This window comes from Nycticebus coucang, chromosome 4 (genome assembly GCF_027406575.1).
Source record: "Nycticebus coucang isolate mNycCou1 chromosome 4, mNycCou1.pri, whole genome shotgun sequence".
Classification (NCBI taxonomy): Eukaryota; Metazoa; Chordata; class Mammalia; order Primates; family Lorisidae; genus Nycticebus; species Nycticebus coucang.
The window spans coordinates 73,925,521-73,947,754 of record NC_069783.1 but is presented as its reverse complement, the minus strand read 5'-3'; the positions used below and the strand labels follow the sequence as shown (position 1 = coordinate 73,947,754).

The 22,234-nt window shown below is 38.8% G+C and overlaps 1 protein-coding gene across 1 annotated transcript in view; it reads left to right on the top strand.

Annotated features, from left to right (window-relative positions):
* The window catches only part of TACR1 (tachykinin receptor 1), a 180,615-nt gene that overhangs the window by 85,783 nt on the left and 72,598 nt on the right, over window positions 1–22,234 (top strand). The window contains exon 2 of the mRNA XM_053589705.1: window positions 10,856–11,050. Coding sequence (XP_053445680.1) covers window positions 10,856–11,050 — 195 coding nt within the window. The remainder of the gene's footprint in view (window positions 1–10,855; window positions 11,051–22,234) is intronic.

Here is a 22,234-nt window from a genome sequence, read left to right as displayed (position 1 = left end):
AACAAATTCAAGTGGAGGGGGGAAAAGGAAGAGGAGTGAGGAGAATGAATAAGGGGGATTGTGAACAATGAAGGGCTCAACTGAAACTTGAACTTTGCCTGACAAATGCAAACAATGTAACCTAATCATGTGTACCCTCATATTAATCTGAATTTTTTTAAAAAGTCAGTTAATTAAAAAAATGTATAAGTGCATAACAATTGAAAACAAATAATGAATAGAAGTGTTGAAAATTAAGCAATCAAAATTATAAAGTGAACAATAATAATTGTTTAAACATAAAACTTAGTGGGGAATTCTAATAGCAGATTAGACATGCTGAAGGGAGAATCAGTGAACTGGAAGATAGAGGCAAAATATATATCCAGAATGCAGCATAGAGGGATAGAAAGTTAGATGTAAGAAGCAAAGCTAAGGAGAATAAACTCAGCTTTCATAGTTAGCAGGTTGTTTCTATGTTTCATTTTAGTATTTTACCAAATTTAAATATTACATAATTGTGGTTTTTCTTTATTTTATATCATCTATTCTAATAAGGAATATACATTATTTACTAAAAAAGCAAGAGATCTATCAAAAGATTCTTTGCTACTAATTAAAAAAAATGAAACCAAAATTAGAAGACTCATTTACAAAAAGTTTAGTATTACTACTTTAAGCTAATTCATAAAATAGTTTGTCAAACTATTATAAAATCTTTTTGCTGTATACTTTTTTATTGATCATACAAAAAAAATCACCAAAAACAAATTAGCACAGTTACTTTATACATACAAAAGTTTTTCTCTTATGTGGGTGTGTTGGGGGAGGGACAGGGGAGTGGGGAGAGGTCAAGAGGCGGCGAGGGCGGGTGTGCTCCACTTCATGGGCACAATGTTAGGGTGTATGGCACACATCTTGTGGGGAGGACACAATTATTAAGAGGGATTCTACCTAACAAATACAAACATTGTAACCTAAATCTTTGTAGTCTCAAATTAACCTGAAACAATAAAAAAAATAGATTAGGAAAATTACAAAAATTTACTTTTTGTAAATGTCCACAGCTACAGCTTCTAATCAACTGGTAAGTTATCACACTTTATTTGGACATGGTTGCAAATTAAGCATATTGCAACCTAGTCAAAGTATATTTCTGTTCCATGAGTTTCTTAATTTACTAAAACATTATTTTTTATCATATTATGTTAATATTAGTGCCAAAATAGAACAAATGAATTTATCTTCACTATTGAAATTTGAAACAAATTCATTATAACTTTCACAACAATATCTGTTGTTTCACCTTCCAAAAACTTTAAATCTGTGAATTGTATTAAAAAGGAACTGAACCATTATTGAAATTAACTGATTTTCTGTTTGAAAATGTTATGACAGCGATATAATATTAGAATCATTTAACCATTTGCCAAGTTCTTCTTCTGCTAACTGAGCCAACATATTAATAGCTATTACTTGACCTTTTGCATATGCACAAGGAAAATTGAAATTGAAAACAAGTGAAATTAATTTAGAACAGTCATTTAATCTATATGAAAAGTCATGCTTCACAGAATGGGGGGCAAATGCACCATTTTCACTGCATAGTTTAAATCAATGTCTTTGAGCGCAATTGTCTTAAAATAACGACTAACTTTTTGGTGTAGATGCTGCCGCTTCTTTAGCAGATTTGTATCTTTTGATTTTCACAAGTCCAGTGAAAACTGGCCACATAGAAGGTAAATGTCTAAACTCACTTTGTGCGAGTTACACGCTATCACCAACTTGTGAAAAACAGAAATCCAGTACTTAATTTTTCATTAAACGTGTGATTTTGTTTATTTATAACTTAGTGCTCTCGAAAGAATTTTTTTTTTTTTTTTTTTTTTTTTATTGTTGGGGATTCATTGAGGGTACAATAAGCCAGGTTACACTGATTGCAATTGTTAGGTAAAGTCCCTCTTGCATTCATGTCTTGCCCCCATAAAGTGTGACACACACCAAGGCCCCACCCACCTCCCTCCTTCCCTCTTTCTGTTTCCCCCCCCATAACCATAAGAATTTTTTAACTAAAAAGGCACTATCAAGAAGTAAATAGTTGTGGATTTACACTGTTCAAAAAAAGCAAAATGACAGAAGCAAAGGTGTCCAGATAATCTCTATACTCTCTACAATAATATTACTCAGCCTCTTTCCTGTTCATGATACTGATAATTTTCCAGGCTTCCCACTGACCCTGCCACCCTGAGGTCTGGTGGCCTGGGCCATTTCAAGTCTTCAGGCACAGACCCCCACAGCACAACAGACTGGTACCTCAGGTGCCAACAGGGACAGCAGATGGAGCGATGGCTCCACCACTACCTGAATCTGAGTACGTTTCCTCTGATCAGTGATTGTCCTGCCTGGTGTACTTGAGGGGGAGATATTATCAGGACTGGGATTGAAGTGAGGCAAGTATGCACTAGCCTTGGGTGCAGAATTTAAGGGGGCACAAAAAAAAATCACCAATCAAGATAAATAATTTAATGCAGTATTAAAAAATATAATTAATGCAAAAAAATCTATGATAAACAAAATATCAACATGTTAAATAAAGGCAGGATCCAATTCTGTACTTGAGGACCCTGACTGTGGGTACCTTATTCGTGTCACCCTAATTCTGGCCCAGAGATCCTGCCTTTATAGACTGAATAAAGGAGATTTGTGAGAGAAGAGAGGAACCCCAAGTGAGGAGGAGTGGGAACATGCCATTCTCTGAAACCCCCTCCTGGCCCACCTTTTTGTTCCAGGTGCCCCGGTTTAAGTTGTCTCCTGCCAAGATTAAAGTCAAGCAAGAAACATGTTTTAGGTCATCCATAAAATATGCTTACCACTACCATTCCCCAGGGAGGGAATGTCAGACATCAGGGAAACCCTAAATACACCTTTGTGTGACTGCAGAAGTTTTTATGTAACCTGCCAGACCCAGTGAAATAGATGTTTCGGACTCACAAGAAGCACGTCTTTTTTTTTTTTTATATTAAATCATAGCCGTGTACATTAATGCAATCATGGGATACAATGTGCTGGTTTTATATACAATTTGAAATATTTTCATTCAACTGGTTAACATAGCCTTCACGGGTCCTTTTTTTTTTTTAAGATTTCTCAACATATTTTGTTTTATTTTATTGTTTTTAATTGACACATTGTATATTTATGGGGTACAGCCTAATATTCTTTCTGATACATGTATCCAATGTGTAGTGATCAAATCAGAATGAATAGCTTATCCATCACTTAAACATTTATCATTTCTTTGGGTTGGGACCATTCAAAATCTTCTCAACAACAATTTATTGTGTATTTTCAAATAGCTAGAGGAAATGTGTCTTTGATGTTGCTAAGAAAAACTCCAAAATTGGCGAGAAGAGAACATTAGTTTATATCAAAGCCACACTGCATGAGATGAAAATCCAACCTGCTCTCAGATTGTGAACAATTATATTTTCCTACCTAGCTAACCAAAGAGGGTTACCCCGTTCTCCAGTGACAGCAAAGACCAAAAGTACAGTGCCAACAATGTTAACAATGCCCTAGACGCGAGCTTCCTCCCATAATTAGCTTTCCACTAAAACCGTTCCATCAGTCTAATTCCCCTTTTCCTTACAGTAATTAAAACCTCAAAGACATTACGTTACAATCTTCTTTCTTGTCTTTTTCTCCGCCAATAGAGCGAATGTGGTCTCTCACACCCTTCCTACCTAGGCTTTAGTTCCAAATCCCAAAAGGGCTAACATTTGTCCCAGTGTCATCATGATGTGACCCAGGGGATGGTTACCACTGTGTGTGTTTGGGTCACACTAGCACAGCTCATGGGTGGGGGCCCAAATGTAAGCGTGAAGATGTCTTGCGGGAAGAAAGCAGTGGGTAGAGACGTAGTGAGCTGGCAAGTAGCTTCTACTAATCCTTGCCTGGAGCCTTCAAGCTGGAAATGAAATGGTGCATTGCTTTATGCACCTTCCATCGTTCTATGAACTTGCTGTCAATACTCTTCTCATGTAGAAAAAATACATGTGCTGCCTTCCTGCTCCGCCCCAGCCAACTCCGACAGGGTGGACTTTGTGAATGGCAGAATCCCAGTGATTAGCTCCCTGACAACTCCTGGTATTGCTCGTTCCCAAGGCTTACTGTCCGGCCCACCTCTGGTGGCAGAGGATATTATACTTAGTTAGAACTTTCACTGTCTTTTCCCCTTAGTTCACATCAGGCCTTGCCCATGTATACCTTTATGACAGCCTCGGCAGTGAAACTATAACAGGGTAACCTGGGCTGCTGAGGGGTCAGCTTCTAACTGCACCCAACCAGGGCCCTTTATGCATCTTGGCTTACATTCCAACATAGTTTTAAGGCGTTCATTGTGGAAGGAATATTATATCTGACCCATGGAATCTCTGAGTGGAGCCACTAGCATGAAGCTGCTGAATGAAAGTGAAGTTCTTTGAGCCAAAGTCAATTGGCTCATGCAGGCAAACGATTATCAGTTATACAAAGCTCTTTGTTAAGTTTCCCAGAGATAAGTAAGCACAACCTCTGCCTTCAGGAAACTTACCTTCCAGTGCTAGGGTGCAACCAGATCACAAATTACTCTGCTATTATAGGGACTGTGAAGATTATATTAGAGAACACAGCTCACGGGAATACAGAGGATATTCAACAGAATGTGGATCTGATGATCTCCATGGGATTTTTAAACAATCAAAAAAGGTTTCTTAAAGGAGATGGGGTTTGACCCGTGTTAAAGAACAGATAAAATTTTTACAAATGGTAGTGGCACTCTGGGAGGGCAAGGTAGATAGATTGCTTGAGCTTGGGAGTTCGAGACCAACCTAAGCCAGAGCGAGACCCTGTATCTACAAAAAATAGAAAACTTAGTTCTGAAAAACTACCTGGACATTATAGTGGGCACCTATAGTCCCAGCTACTCTGGAGGCTGAGGCAAGAGGATCGCTTAAGCATAAGAGTTTGAGATTGCTATGAGTTATGATGTCACAGCACTCTACTGAGGGTGACCAAATGACGCTCTGTCTCAAAAACAAAACAAAACAAAAAACAAAGATAAAACAAATGGTAGTGAGATAGGAAATAGGATCTAAAGAAGCCTGGTGGACTTCCAGGGTCTGGAATCACCTCCTCTCATTACCTTCTACATCAAGTACTCTGCTCTTTACCAACATGAGGACACTACATATAATCTTCTTTAAACCATGTAGGTCCGTCTTTGATTACATATGGGGCAGGACAGCTGTGTACCTTCCTTCACTTCACCCTAAATTGTCATAGGCTTTTTGTTCCATCTATCTTTGTGTCCATTTCTTATGGTCTTGTTGGCAGTTCCCTTACAATCAGGTGGCACATTTTGAAATGAGTCCACTGGCTGTGCCATGAATTGGCACCAAGCTTGGAGATCAAAACCTTGTGCTTTCTAGAATTGTGCACAACTTAGCAGTGAGCAAGCAAAGGGCTCTGCCACTAATAAAAATGCTTCAGAGGTGTGTGAACTTTGTGTCATCTCTACAGGCTGTTCAAAGGCCTCTTTGGTGGTAGTTTTCTGAGCTTAAGCTTAGTTGAGTCAATAATGTTGCTAGTCAAGCAATCTAGTTAAATGAAGCTCCTTTATTTTGAGGACAAAAAAAAAAAGTGTGGACATGTCCTAGGAGAAAAAATTCCAACTGCTGAAATGTTAGTGACCTCAGGTAGAAAGACTGTGTGCTCCCTGAGATGGAGGGAGTGTGGAAAGAGAATGGATGGAGCTTGGAAGAGCTGGCCAGTGACACTGTATGGAAAGACTGAATCCTCTACAGTTCCCAACATATGGGCTGTGCAGAAGTTAGTCAACAAATATTGAGAATTTATTTAAGGGTTAATAATGTCAACAGATAGGAAATTCTGGAGACCTGGGTCTTATGAGATTACTCTTGCAAAATGACCCTGGATAATTATAGGACAGAAAATCCTTTGAGCAATGATTAGTCTCACATGTGTTCAGATATGGAGGAATAAAGTCTCATATGTATGTCTGTATCTTTTTTTTTTTTTCTTTTTTTTTTCTGTATCTTAATGCATTAATTTTCATTCAACAAACGTTTATGGAGCCCCTCCTGTGTGCCACGAAATTTGCATGTTCATTTATTCAACTAAATTTTTATTGAGTATTTATTACATGCTGGGCACTGAGGCAGGCCAAGGATTTGCAGAGGATAAAGAGAGAAGAAATAGATGTGCAAATAGAAAAATTAGGTGAAATGTCAGCACCAGCTGAGAGATCTTCCTAGCAGTCAAGGTAGGGTATCTAACCCAGTGCAAGGGCTCAGTCCTGCACCAAGTCGTGAAAAGAGTGGGAGGGATCAAGAAGGAAAAAAACCCCAGACTGACTGACCACCAGGCTCACAGGAGTAACAGGAGGTACCAGATTCTGGATCACCCTCAGCTGACTGCCTTGCTGACTGCTGCAGGCTATGAGCCTTATCTATCCAGTGAGCTTTAGTCTATGGAAGCTAAAGAGTGTTCTGAAGATTACGCCATGCTCTCCTCTGGTTCTAATTCTTCCTGCTCTTCACTTCCCATACACCAAACCAGGGAACAGACATTTATGACCCCAGTGCCAAATCCAGCCCACTTCCTACTTTTGTAAATAAAGTTCCCTTGGCATACAGTCATGCCCTGTAGTTTCCATACTGTCATTGGCTGTTTTCACGCTAAAAAGACAGAGTTGGGTAGTTACAATAGAAATGATGTGTATATAGGCCACAAAGCTTAAAATATGCCAAATCTATCCTTTATACAAAAAGTTTGCCAATCCTTGAACTAGACAGTGGCAGCCATCCTCTCAGCTGTTACTACCCCTGGTCATGTGAACTCAGGAAGATGTGAGCCCTTAGGGGAAACTTGTAACACCCCAGGAGTGCGTGGGGATAAGGGAAGGCAGGGACTGGAATTGGAGAGGAAAGACTAGAAGAAGGGCCTGGTAAGACAGATCTTCCAGTAGAAGAAAGACATTCTCTCTGTCCAGTGATTTAGGACTGGCATAAGAGGAAGTTAGGAAGATACTGCTGCTTGTCAGAAGACTGGAATTCTTTTGCACAATAAGTTTCTATCACTCTACCTTTAAAAAAAAATTGTGCAGCAGAGAGTTTTTTTATAATGCATAATCATGCAAGAGGAAGACTATACCTCAGGTTTTGCAGCTGGGAGGGTGCACACAATTCAAATCGGAGCTGACGGCCCTCTGTGGGGCTGGAACGTCCTGAAGTGGAGGCCGTAATTGACAGCCCACACAGCCTCTGGAGCCCTGTCCCTGGCAGCCTGATGATGAATGAGTAAACCGGAAAGACGTTTCATTGACTGCCTTGCAGTCCTGTGAGCACGGTGCAGCCAATAAATATTTATTGAATGTGTTTTCCTAGGGCGCCCAGCACTTGCTCAATGATATCTTATAACTAAATAAGCAAGAACTGTTCAGGGTGCTTCCAAATAAACATATAAATGTATGCTAATGGGATCCAAGCTAGGAATTGGGAGTAAGAAAATATTCATCCATCTGTATATAAATTGTCTAAATGGTGCTAGCTTTGGGGTAAATAAGAAAAAAGTATGTTAAACAAGCCCAGAAGTGGAGAATTATATAACAGACAGAAGAAAAGAAAGGAAGGTGGGAGGAAAGAGAAAAGGGAAGGAAGAAAGGGAGAGGCAGGGAAGGAGGGGAGAAGAAGATAAATACCGTTGTTTTTAACATATGAAAATATAAACATTTTTAAAGCCCATCGTTTTTATTCTCTCTGCTTGTATGTGAGTAATAATTTCATCTGTGACTAAAATGGCTCCTATACTCAAGAAGCGTCAGAGAGCTAACAGAAATGGGTTCCCAAATTGCAATTTTTGCAATAAAGGTAAAATATGGCTTTCTGGCACCCATTTGTAGCTACTGTGCCAGGATGTTGATGCAATCCTCCTTAAGCCCAGTCACACCAGATTCTGAATGGTGTATTGCCAATAGGAGTAAGGATTCACTTATTGAAGACTGAGTATTTATCTGGAGTTAGAAACAAATTAAAATCTTGCATCTGAGATAATATTAACAGAGGGCAATGCAATTACCACGTTCTCCCCTGTGTGTCCTCCTCAAGCTCCTGCAAAGCCCGAGAATGCACAGTCGCCTGTGAGGATGGGCGGCCCTCGGCAGCACCAGGGGGTTGCTGGCAGTAAAGTAAGGCATCTTCGTGGCTGCATGTCCAGCTTTGTCAGGGAAAGCAACTGCCTTTAGGAAAGAATCCTCTAAGCATTCCTTCAATTTTACTGCAAATACTCAGAGACTCTGGCCATGACCATTCAGGTCCAGCCCTTCACTAAATTGGAAAGGAGGTAAAGATAATAGTTGCACAGATCTACCTCCAAGAACTCTGATCGTGAGTTTCTCCCACCCACCTCTACTCCTCTTGGTTTTGAAGAGAAAACCAAGTCCCCATCACTGCCAGGCAGTCAGAAAGACAAAGGTCCCGGAGAGACATCAAGACTTCTCAGGATTTTCTGCAGGAGACCACTCCAGAGATGGAAGGCCATCCAGCCTACTCCCTTGGCAGTAGCTGTGGTCTTTGGGGTAATGTAAGGAAGACACACAAGGCTTTGTTTTCAACATTTTGACTTTTATGGGGGGTTTTTGCTCAATTTTCTGTAGAAGGATGATTTGCCACATTTGAGAGTTTTGACACAGCATCTGCATGAAGGACTTTAGAGCTACCAACTCAACAAAGGAAAACTTGCCTCTTCTTTTTTTTTTTTTTTGAGACAGAGTCTCACTTCTTTGTCACCTTTGGTAGAGTGCTGTGGCATCATAGCTCACAGCAATCTCAAATTCTTGGGCTTAAGCGATTCTCTTGCCTCAGCCTCCCAAGTAGCTGGGACTACAAGTGCCCACCACAATGCCCAGCTATTTTCAGAGATGAGGTCTTGCTCTGGCTCAGGCTGGTTTCAAACCTGTAAGTTCAAGCAATCCACCCGCCTTGGCCTCCCAAGTGCTAGGATTATAGGCATGAGCCACTGCGCCCCGCCCAAGCCTCTTCCTAATGTCATTCTCTCCTGACTTTATGGCCACCAACCCTCTCACAAAAGGAGGCAGAAGGAAAAGCTTCTGGGGGTTTCCTTCCTGAGAGCTACTGAGTGTATAGATAAAGGCTGATCGGAAGTGTCCTCCTAATAGGCAGACTCTATACACTGAACACCTTCACGGCCTTGCTCTCACACACAAGAGGAGGAAAGCCCAGGGCCCCAGCACGAAAATGCAGAGAAAGGTGTCCTAAAGTTTAGGGTGCCTTTGTGAAACAGAGCCTAATATAATGCAGGTAAGTCAGAAGGCGCCAAAGCCTTCCTGCCCTTAGAGCTAGAGGCTCAGCCGACTCTCCCCAAATCCAGCCCAGTGTACATTCCAAGACTTCCTTGCCTGCACAGCATTGCTAAGGCTCTCGGTATTGATCCGATTACCACCTGAGCTCGCTGACCCGGCTGCCGTGCTTTGTGGCTGATTGCTGATGCATCTCTTCTCCCCGAAGAAATCAGGAGCTCTTAGCCCGGAAGGAAATGTCGTGCCTTATGTGTGGCAAGTGGCCGGTGGGAATTGCTGAGCTCATACTGAATAAAATTGCTTTACTTGTAACCCCAGCCCCAGTGCTGGCCCAGAGATCCTGGGAGTCCAAAGAATGTAGTAAAAGAATTATGTGGAATTATGCAGAGTCAGCTGACAGCTGAGCTGCTATTTGTCTGCACGTTTCTGAAGTCTCCATTGACCATTCTCTAGCACAGAAGCCAGAAATGCCTGCATGTCGGAGAAAGCAAATGTGTGATTCTGAGGTTTTTGTTGGATGATATATAACCCCCAAAGGCTAAGACATCATTCTACTCTGAAAAAATAAATGCATATTTTAAGGGATAGATCTATAAACTTCACAAGAAAAATACGTGTAGGGAAATGCCTTTTATTAATAAATGGAAGAGGCAGAATTGATGTGCTTGTAGCCATATGAAATACTGACTGGAATATTTATTATCCTCCAAATCTCTATGATATCTTGGAGACTGTGTGCAAATTGAAACATGTGGGCACACTCATTCAGATGACACTATTTAGTCACAGATCCCAGGCGTCAGGGGATGGAGGAATAGTACCAGGCTTGAATATGTCAGTTCATATTCCTTTGTCTTCCGGCAAAAAGGTGCCATTTACCCTGGCCTTTGGAGTGTTGGAATGTGTCTGCCTCAGCAGGCGAAGACATCCTCCTCACAAAGCACATATAGTTAGCCGCACACTGACTCCTAGATGCTCAAAGAGTTGATGAAGATTTCTCCAGGAGTTGTGTTCTGCTGACTTCAGGCCACTGCTTTTTCTCACACTTCCCCTCAAATTGTATGGACTAATGTAGACTTGCTGACCTTTCATCGCCATGCAAGGACTTGAAAAACTATTGTTTCTATCACCATTATTCCCTAAATCACAAAAAGATTACAGGTAATCATTATATGGAATAAATTTACAACATTGTCCTTATTTTTCTCATTTCATCGTGAGTTCTTGAGCTGTGTTTGGCCATCATGTCCCCAGCACATGCAGTTCAATGAATGTTGCTAAAGGGGTTCTGCTACTGTAAAAGATCTACCTAACTTTTCCTATGGAGTTTAGTGTTATACATCCTCAGTCATAAAGCATAAGGACATAATATAGAAGAATAATTGGAAAATAGTTATAATCAAAAGATTACCAGGAATCTTTCATTGATAGGAAAGACATAATCACTGATGCAGATTTTGGCAACCAAAGCAGAATTTTGTCCTTTCATCTCTGCTGCAGGTACATGGCCATCATTCATCCCCTCCAGCCCCGGCTGTCGGCCATGGCCACCAAAGTAGTCATCTGCGTCATCTGGGTCCTGGCTCTCCTGCTGGCCTTCCCCCAGGGCTACTACTCAACAACAGAAACCATGCCCAGCAGAGTCGTGTGCATGATCGAGTGGCCAGAGCATCCCAACAAGATTTACGAGAAAGTGTGAGTAGAGATGACTCCCCGCTCTGATCTGAAGCTGCTTTCCTGCCCCTTTGTCTTCCTTCTTTCTTTTCATATTCTTTTGTTGGCTAGGATTTAATTTGGATCTTTAAGCATTTCTCATATCCACCCTGATGTCAAGTTGATAAATCCATAGTTATCAGGGGACTATAATATCCAAAATAATGTTCTTAGCATTAAAAAAGAATTTCTTTAAATGTTAAGATCAAGATCCTATTACAGCAGACCCCTTGGGTGCCCCGATACATACATCCTTTATGCCCTTTACCAAGACATTCCCCTGCTGGTATCTGCATTTCTTTGCCTGGGAACTTATTCCTACGCTACAGAATGCTGTTCTGACCTCCCGCACAGCATACCAGAAGGTGGGGGGGGATTACCTCCCACTCCCAGCTCTCAACAATGACTGATAGGAGTTGGCATATGAACATCCACCCCCTCAACCCTCAGGAGGGATGTCTCCAGGGTTTGTGTCTTACACTGTGTCCAAGGATTTCTCGTGGGCTATGCTCGGCCACCCCAGTGGTAGCTGGCTTGTTAATACATCCTTTATTGGCCACCATTCCTTTCCTGCACCCCTGCCTCCCTCCCTACTGACATTTTCTTCTCCCAATTAAGGTACTTGAACTTTTAGATCTTGACATCTTCAAGTAAGTAAGTACCCAAATAAAGTACTTTCACTTGAAGACCTGGAGATAAAGATCTCAGGATCTGTCTCTGGGGAAGATGAAACCAAAACACCTACTTCCAAGATTTTATAGTTGGAGAAATAAGACATAGGCTTGTGAAACTTGGGAATGCAAGGCCAATGTATTGAGTGCTCAAGAGCAGCAAAGCTCTTGCAGGACAGGCTTATTATCTTCCCGAACCTGGCTGATCACGTTTCGGGTTTTTCAAAGTACCCTGGCAATTTTCCCCTTATCCTGGAGGCAACACTGGAATGGCTTATTCATTTTGTTTTGCTCAAGTGAGCAGTGATGGGACATTTGTGTTACCATTACGTTTCTGGACTCAGAGCCAGGGTAACAGGCATCCTTTTGAAAGCCCGCTATGGCTCTCCAACCTTGGTTTTTTTTTTTTCTTTTTTTTTTTCTTTTTATGTGCTTCATAAAAGAACACTGATGTTAGAATCAGAAGATCTGGATTTTAATCACAAGATTGCCAGTTACTAGCCATGTGACCCTGGGCAAGGATCACAGCTTCTCCTCATTGTTAAAATGAAAGATAATAAAGCACCGTTTCCTATAAACAATCTTTGTGACATCAAGAGAGATAACATATTCTCACCTTGTAAGCTATTAATTGCCATAGGAGAGGTATGAACAAAATTCTTCAGAGAGCAGCATAATTATAAGGCCTTTCAACTTACTAGATATTAAAATGAGACACTATGCCTGTCGCTCCGCCAAGATTTGAGGGTTTTGAACGCCTGTTGCACACAGTTATGTGGCTGCATCTGTTCCATAGAGCATGGAAATGCAGCTTTGCCAGAAAGCAATACATAAAGCTCAGACACTGCCTTCCAGACACAGACAGTGGGATTTAATCGATCAAGCACTAGGGGGATTAATGCTCAGCCTAGAAGGAGACATTGAAAATTATTCTTTCAAATGAAATGACAAGCCTAAGCAAGGTCTTAGCGGGAGAAAGAACACAGCTTTACAAGCTGTACGGGATTCGTGAACATGTTCAAGCCAGAAGGTCTCCTCAAAGGGGGGAGGGGGAGAACTACCTCCAAAGCTTGTTATATCAACTGTTTCAGAAACCTCCACAACCACATGGGCTGAAGCTCAGTCCTTAGTTCTCCTGATCTTTTCCAAGTCTGATCAGCTTTTCTACAACTTCTGTTTCAAAATGCAGTTTGGTTTTTTAATCTTACAATAAAGTTAAAGTTTAACGTGAAAATAAAGATTTATTTTCCCACAGATATCTTGGGTCTTCTCCAAGAAACTGTAATGTTTAGAGTCTTACTTTTTAACACTTTGGTGTTTTATACTTATAAATGACTAGAAAATGCTCAACACAGTCTGGTGGAGTGTCTTGTTTCCCTGCTCTGAGCGTGTGGGGTAGCTGCACTGGATGCCTGGTGAGGTTTGCCATCGTTGTTCGTTGCATTTTAACCTAAAAAAATGAATTTGGCCTAAGAACGTCTGATTTTCTTCAAAATGTATAACCTGTTTGTTGACACCATAGCAAATGGAAAGAGCCTCTATTTACCATTCACATATTGACTGTGATAGAAACATAAGTCAACTACATAGCAAAGCTTTACTCAAAATTATGTTCTTTTTGTCAGAGTCTTCCATGATGCATTATGATATATTTTTAGGGAACTTAAATTTTACCATGTCTAAACTAAGTACTTAATTATATTCTTTTCTTTTAGAACTAATGATTGCCATTTCCACAGTACACAATAATCCCAAATTTGAAACCAGATGGAAACTTTGTCTTCAGGCAGTATAATAATTAGGATAAGAGCATGTGCTCTGGAGTTAGATGAAGGACCAACTCCCAGCCCATCATTCTCTAGTTGAGTCATAATGGTCAAGTAATTTAAGACTCTAAGTCTAATAAACGGACCCTGGTTTAGGAATTTTCAACTTTAGAATTATGTGAAAGCAATACTCATTCAGTAAAAATGATACTTTGAATACCCACACAACCACTCTGTTTTTCACTTTCGGTACAGTATTCAATAAATTACATGAGATATTCAATACTTTATTATAAAATAGGCTTTGTGTTCGATGAGTTTGACCAACTGTAGGCTGATTGATGTAAGCGTTCTGTGTACATTCAAGGTAGGCGAGGCTAAGCTGAAATATTCAGTATTAAATGTATTAAATGCATTTTCTGCAGGTATTTTTTTGTTTGTTTGTTTGTTTGTTTGTTTTGTTTTTGGCTGGGGCCAGGTTTGAATCTGCCACCTCCAATATATGGGGCCGGCGCTCTCCTCATTTGAGCCACTGGCATCACCCTAAATGCATTTTCAATTTACAAAATTTTCAATTTGTAATGCACTTATTGGCACATAGTCACATTGTAAGTTCAGAATCATCTGTATATTCTACATAGAGGTATTGAGAGAAATGAGTGAAATAACCCCTATGTATGTCAACTACTGATTTAGCATCAATCATTGATCCAGGTCCACTGGCACATGACTGGCAGCAGACAGTGTGATAGACAGATGCTTAGGACCAATTTGTCTGATGGATAATTAATGCCAGCTAATTACATAAAACCTTTAGTGAAAAAGCTAAGATCTCTGCATGTGCCTTCTGGTTGGATGGTTTACCTCCAACTCTGATCATCCAAACACTATTAATAAGGGATTAAATTAAGCACTATCGAAGATAGGGAATCCAATAAAAGAATGGGCAAAACTTTTGAACATGGGCCTCACAAAAGAAAAATCCAAATGGCCAATAAATATACATGCATAAGTAGGCAGGTAGCTCTATTTGTCATTACTGAAATGCAAATTAAAACTACAATGAAATCTTTGACAAGCAAATGTTAAGCAAGTCTGACAAAACTAAGTTATTTTGAACATTTGGTGAAGAAAAAGAGAAATAAGAACTTTAGTAATTGTTAGAAGAATCATAAATTGTTAATCATGTCAGAAAATAACTTTCATAGTACCCAGAAATGAAGCAGCTATGCATACCCTATAACTCAGAAATTTCCTTGGAGGTAGTCACCCTAAAAAATACTCAGGCACATAAGGACCCAAAGACATAAAACATAATTTCCATATCAGCATTGCTTTAAATGCTCCAAAATGGAGATATTTAAAATGTCCGTCGTCAATAGAATGGATTAAAAAGTGTGGTACAAGTATGTGAGGGAATAGTATATCACTAATCAAATACATACAGTGTAGCTCCATGTAACATGGATGGCTCTTATAAACAAAGTTCTAGAACAAGCAAAATAAAATTACATTTTCAGGAATACATAAATAGATGGTAAAAGAATAAATGCAAGCAAAGAAACAGTCACCATGAAAGTGAGGTCGTCTGGTTATCTCTCACAGGAGGGCAGAGATGTCATCAAGAGGGAAGACTTAGGAGTGCCTCTGAGGGGATGGCTTTGGTATACAAGCATTTCTATTTCTTGAGTTCAGTGGTTGTAACACGAATGCTTAAGAATTACTCATAATACCAGATAATTTGATTTATGTACTTTTTCTGGAATGTGCTTCATTTCTTTTTAACTTTAAATACTATGCAAAGGTTTTTATTTTTGCAAGCTCACAAAACTGCTTTCATTGGGATAACATCAAAAATTCTTCCAGAAGAAGAATTTTTCCACGGTGTGGGGCTTTTCCCTGTATCAGGTTATTCGTAAGCTACCTACTCCTAGATAAGCTAAGTGTCAGTGGCCCCCACCCCATCTTGACCACATGCATTTTGCTTTCCTAACTCCTATGCTGCAGGCTACCTAAAATTTTCCCAACTGGTGTAAGGAAGGACGAGCCAAATGCTTGTCCCTAAAGGGATACAGCAAATGTTAAACCAGAGAACAAGGCCTATACAGCCAGGGCCCTCACCCCTGGCTTCTGCCACGTTCATAGGCATGAGCCTCTGGACTACAGAAAGCTACAGATGCACTTGGTTCATCTTCCTGGAAAGTCATTTGCGGCTTTATTTTGCATCTAAAAATATGAGCATATTGTCGAGTATAATGAAAACTGCTATCATTTCTTTCATCACTTGTATTCCCATCATTTACTAACATTTTGTTGACAATCCTTCCAGTCTTTGATACCATTTCCAAGTAAATACTATTCTTAATTTCCTTTAAAGTGTCATATATACATATATATGAAGTGTCTATGCAAATATAGATTTTTTTCTCTTTTTGTAATAGAAAGCATACCTCATTACACACACCAGTCTGCATCCTGATTTTTTAAACTTAATAGTGTGTCTTAGAAATCTTTTCCTATCAGTTCATAGAGAGCTTCTCTATTCTTTTTTCAATATTCCAGTTTTTTAATGTACAATATTTCTATTTTTTAACCTGTCACTTACTGGTGGACTTTAGATTGTCTTCAACCTTTTGCTATTACAGAGTGCTGCCGTGATTGACCCATACACATATCATACGAGGAGATCTGTAGCATCAAAAGTGAAATATCGCATTTTCATTTTTATATTTGCCTTCCATAGGGGATAGTACTAATTTACATTCTCCCCTACATTATGTGAGAGCTTCTGTTTCTCCAAAGCCTTGTCAACCAAGGATAATGTCAAGGTTTTAGATTTTTACTCATCTGATGGAGAAAAAAATGATTATCCATGGTTAAATTTTTCATTTCTCTTATTAGATTAGGGGTAGGGTTGAATATCTTTTCATAATTTAATAGCCATTTGAACATACATTTTATAATCTGCTTACTTCATTTAACACATCATAAATAATTTCCTATCATTAAAATTTTTTCTATAATATGAAGTGAATACACACACACAAATATACGTAAACCAATCCCCTCCTTTGAAAATTAATTACTCCATTGGTTTCTCTGAACTAGCTAGTAACATAAAACACCAAACTTCAAAGTGGGCTTTTTCTTTTTTTAAATTTTATTTATTTATTTATTTTATTGTTGGGGATTCATTGAGGGTACACAGAACCAGATTACATTGATTGCATTTGTTAGATAAGGACCCTCTTATAATTGTGTCCCACCCCCAAAAGGTGTACCACACCCCTTGTTCCCGTACCCTCTCCCTCCTTCCCTTACTCAGCTGTCCCCACACGCCTCCTCTGCCATACTAGGACATTAATTGTCCTCATATCACAATTAAGTAGGTAGGATTCTTGCTTTCCCATTCTTGTGATGCTTTACCTAGAGTAATGTGTTCCACATCCATCCAGGTTAATACACAAGATGTAAAGTCTCCATATTTTTTAGTGGCTGAATAGTATTCCATGATATACATATACCACAGCTTGTTAATCCATTCCTGGGTTGGTGAGCATTTAGGCTGTTTCCACATTTTGACAATTGTAAACTGAGCTGCAATAAACAGTCTAATACAAGTGTCCCTGTGGTAAAAGGGTTGTTTTGTTTTGTTTTTCCTTCTGGGTGGATGCCCAGTAATGGGATTATAGGATCAAATGGGAGGTCTAGCTTGAGTTCAAATAGACAGCCTACACATTGGGAAAAGATATTTGCATATTTTGAATTGGACAAAAGCTTAATAACTAGGATCTACACAGAACTCATTAATAAACATAAAAAGAGCCAACAATCCCTTATATCACTGGGCAAGAGAGGTGAATAGAACCTTCTCTAATGAAGACAGACGAATGTCTAACAAACATATGAAAAACTGCTCTAGCTTTCCTAGAGAAATGCAAATCAAAACCACCCTGAGACATCATCTAACCCCATTGAGAATGGCCCACATCACAAAAATCTCAAAACTGCAGATGCTAGTGTGGATGTGGTGAGAAGGGAACACTTCTACACTGCTGGTGGGACTGCAAACTAATACAACTTTTTTGGAAGGTAGTATGGAGAACTATCAAAGAACTCAAGCTAGACCTCTTTTTTTTTTTTTAAATAGGGACATATTTCTTTTTGAGTTGGTTTTGGGATATATTTTGAAAGAATTTGTGCATTTTGTCTTTATTTTCAAATTTATATATTGGCATAAGCTTTTAACATAATCATTTGTACCCATCTATTAATTTGAAATTAAAAAAGAAAGAGTACTATAAACAAAGTGGGCTTATTTTAGCTACATTCCTAGATTCCCAGAAAGACTGGTTCCATTTTATCTTCCATTCCTTGCTTATGTTTACAACCAAAACATGCTAATGTTAGAACATTCATGATTAATACAGTGTTATCAGAATTTGTAAAGAAGTTCTGCAATAACTAGCAACCTATAGGCTTAGTATGGCTGCTCTAAGGAAATAATCTGTGATGGTCCCTAGGAAGTCCTATAAAGATACAGTTGATTGACAGGTGATGAAGAAAGATACCTTGTACGACCAAAATGACTCTTCCTAATGGAAAAGAAAGAACAGAGAAAGGAAGATGAAAGTATAAAGAAGAACAAGTTGGCTTTGCAAAATGCATTGCCCTCTCCCCCATTCTATTAAAAGTAGGAGGAATGTTTCAGAGTTAATAAGAGCTAAGCCCACTCTTGTAAATGCTGCACAACTTGTAAGGTGGCAGTGGTCCTGGAAGGAGCTAGGCCACACCTCTAAGGACAAGGGAGACAAGCCAATATTTCTTCATCACAGGACACACCACTAAGGCAAAGAAAAAGTCCACAATAGGATGAAAAATGAGAAACATATCCAAAAGAATGAGACTTAGTGGAATTTCAGCTTTCCTGGATCATTTGTTAATAATGGTCATATGTCATTTTCTGTTCATTAAACTTCTATGTACATAACATTGTGGTAGGGTTTTAGCAAGAAGTGAGAGATGCCTATTCTGAATTATAAATATTTCCAATACTACTGGGAGAAGAGACTCTGTTAGGAAACAATGTTGTTCATGACTCTAACTACCTAGATATTTTTGTGGGAATATACCTGAATGTGGATATGGTAATTCTAATATAATTCTCTGTAAGTACCAAATGTAAAAATATGCCATTGTCTTTATTTACAGTATTTTGTCTTTTGTATACATGATCTGTTATCAGAAATCAGCTGAAAATATACATATATATAGCCGTTACTGTCATTACCAATAATAAAATGAAAATCTGCTCATTGACAGAGAATTAAGAGAGAAAAGAGGAATATTGAAAATTATACTTCCAGGCTCAGTGCCTGTAGCTCAAGCGGCTAGGGTGCCAGCCACATACACTGGAGCTGGCAGGTTCAAATCCAGCCCGGGCCTGCCAAACAACAATGATGACTACAACCAAAAAATAGCCGGGCGGTTGTGGTGGGTGCCTGTAGTCCCAGCCACTTGGGAGGCTGAGGCAAGAGAATTGCTTAAGCCCAAGAGTTTGAGGTTGCTGTGAGCTATGATGCTACGGCACTCTACCCAGGGTGACAGCTTGAGACTGTGTCTCAAGAAAGAAATTATACTTCCAGCATTACAAATTTTCCACTTTCTTGATTTCTGCACAGATTAAAAAAAAAAAAAAATGTAGATCCTCTGCCAAGCTGCTCAGGCTGTGACGAAAGGAGTGTCACCTTATTTGTGTTCCAAGACTGATTGTTTATGTTAGTTGTTGTGATTAATCTCCTCCCTTGATACCCACTACATATATAAATATAGCCCAGGGCCCCTAGTATTATCATCAGGGTTGATGAAAAGCAGTTAAACCAAGAATGAAATGTGCATTGACACTGCGGGGGAAGATGGTGGCATAAAAAGAAGCCCTTAACTAGGAAAGATGCCATACAAATGCCAGAAATTTCACTACTTTTCTAGCACATACTGCCAGAGAGAGCCAAACAGGAGGCTGCCAGCAGGGCTGTTAGGGGATGATATACACCAGCAGCCCCTAATGAGGAGGTGCAAATGTGAGCCTTGAAGCCTTTGTGAAGGATGGGACCACCCAATTTGGAATTCCTTTCAGCTACTACTGTCAACTTCTAATGGAAGCTGCCCTCAGACTGGGAAAGAAAAAGCACAAACAGACCACAGAGCATAAACAACAATAAAATAAAATGGATGATTTCCTACAAAATCATAAATAATCAGACTGGGATAGCTTGTGGGGAAGGGGAAGTGAAGCTGGTGTTCAAAAATTCCATTTATAAAAGGTACCTGGATCAAAATTTGTGCAGGGACATTCTTCCAAATGCCCTCCATGCTTTTCAAGAATACAAAACAATATGGAAATCTTGATCATTTATTATACAGATTTGGCAAAACCTAAATGGTAAAAGCTCACAAAAAAAAGCCCCAAAACAAAGCCTTCAGACTAATTCCAAATATAGAAGCAAATATCCCAGAAAAATCATCCACCAAAAATTTCAAAATTATACTAAAATAGCACTCGTTTCTTTTTTTGATCATGACTTTTTTCTAGCAAATAAGATTAGTAAATTATCAAGAAATCTGTTATCATACGTTGTCAAATTAATTGATCAAAGGGAAGCATCATATATTTGTCTCAATAAATTCTGAAAGTAATTTGTTAAAATATAATATCTGTTAAAGAAAAAAGTAGCTTATATCAGCAATAATCCTTGACAAAACAAAATAAATAACGGATCTTCTTTTCAACAGAAATAAAATGAAAGCACTTAAAATAATTAGGAAACAGCAAAGATTTGTATGAAGAAATGAAAAATGTCAGACTATTTTAGACTTTACTGAATGGTTTAAGAGAATATTTGAGAATTACATTTCACATAATTCAAAACCTAGAAAGTATTTAAGGGCATATAGAAAACAGGCCCCCTTCTCTCTTTATATAACTCCTAAAGTTATCAATTCTTCTCACTGTTCCCAAGAGTATGTTTATGATAAATGAATCATCCAAAAGAATAAATAGATAAGAATAGTTCAAGAAAATACTGAACACGAAGAATTGATTTTGATTTCAGCAAAATCTTAAAAAAGAATGATAAAAAAATGATTCGTTCGGGCGGCACCTGTGGCTCACTGGAGTAGGGCAACGGCCCCATATGCCAGAGGTGGTGGGTTCAAACCCAGCCCCGGCCAAAAAACTGCAAAAAAAAAGATTTGTTCATCCAGATATCAAAATACTTGGTACTGGGGATGGAATTGGTCAATAAGAAACAAACTAGAAATCACACATACACATGCGCGCACACACACACACACACACAGAACTCAATCATTTTGTGTTTGGTATATGCTAAAGATAGCATGTCAAACCATTAAGGATTAATTTCTTAAGTTTTTTTTTGAAACCTGGGAAACCTAAAATTCTGTAGAATTCTGTATGCAAATGAGTTTGTAGACAACTATCTCATCTATCACCCCCACCAACTTGGAGAATCACAATATATATTAATATATTGAAGTTTCTAAAAGATTAAAAAGATTTTTATTTATTTTTATAGTTAACATATTCATGTAATTTTAAAATCAGGAAGTATAAAAGGGTAATTAAGAAAAGGTTTCTCAGCTGGGCACAGTGGCTCACACCTGTAATCCTAGCAATCTGGGAGGCCAAAGGAGGTGGATTGCTTGAACTCGGGAGTTCAAGACTAGCCTGAGCAAGAGCAAGACCCTGTCTCTACTAAAAATAGAAAAACTAGCCAGGTGTTGTGTGGGGCACCTGTAGTCCCAGCTATTCAGGAGCCTGAGGCAAGAAGATCTCTTGAGTCCATGAGTTTGAAGTTGCTGTAAGCTATGACGCCAGGACACATTACCCAGAGTGACAAAGTAAGACTTTTTCTAAAAAAATAAATAAAAATAAGAAAAGATTTTTCCCACTCATCCTTGTCCACTCTTACCCCTTTGTGGATTACTGTAATTCTTAGTTTCTTGTAAACCTTCAAAAGTTCCTTTATGCTCTCCAAGTAAGTATAAATATATATATTCTTATTGTCTGCTTTATTAACGCAAAATATGATATATAGCACAGCCAGTCTTGCTTTATCAATTAACAGTTTATCTTGGATATCCTTTCCTATAAGTATATTGTATTCTTACTTTTTTCTTTCTAGCTGTACAGTATTCTTTGTATAGAAAAAGCAAAATTTACTTATCCAATATGATATTGATGTGTATTTGGATTGCTCCTGGTGTTTTGCCATTTCAAATGGTACTGCAATGAATATTGTCCACTATAGACATAAAAGGTTTACTGAAACCTTGTGTTTCCCAAACTTACACATATTTGATCATGGAATCCTCCTTTTGATTAACCCTGTTAATATCCCACAGACTCTGGAAAAACTCTAAGATAACCATACAATGAGATTTCTTTCTCACAGCTTAAAACCAATATGAATTCCAAATATGTTGGGTTAGAGTAGAGGCTTTCAAAGAATTAACACTGAACAGCAAAAACCAAAATGAAACATTGCTGGTTTGAGTATAAAATGTAAACATAAAAATAGATATAGACACAGATATACAGATAAATGTGTTTATAAAATCCTGTTTATCAGATAACTTCTGCAAGTAACAAATTGAGAAAAAAAGGGACTTATCAATAAGAGTAAAGCAAAGCTCAAAAACCTAACAGC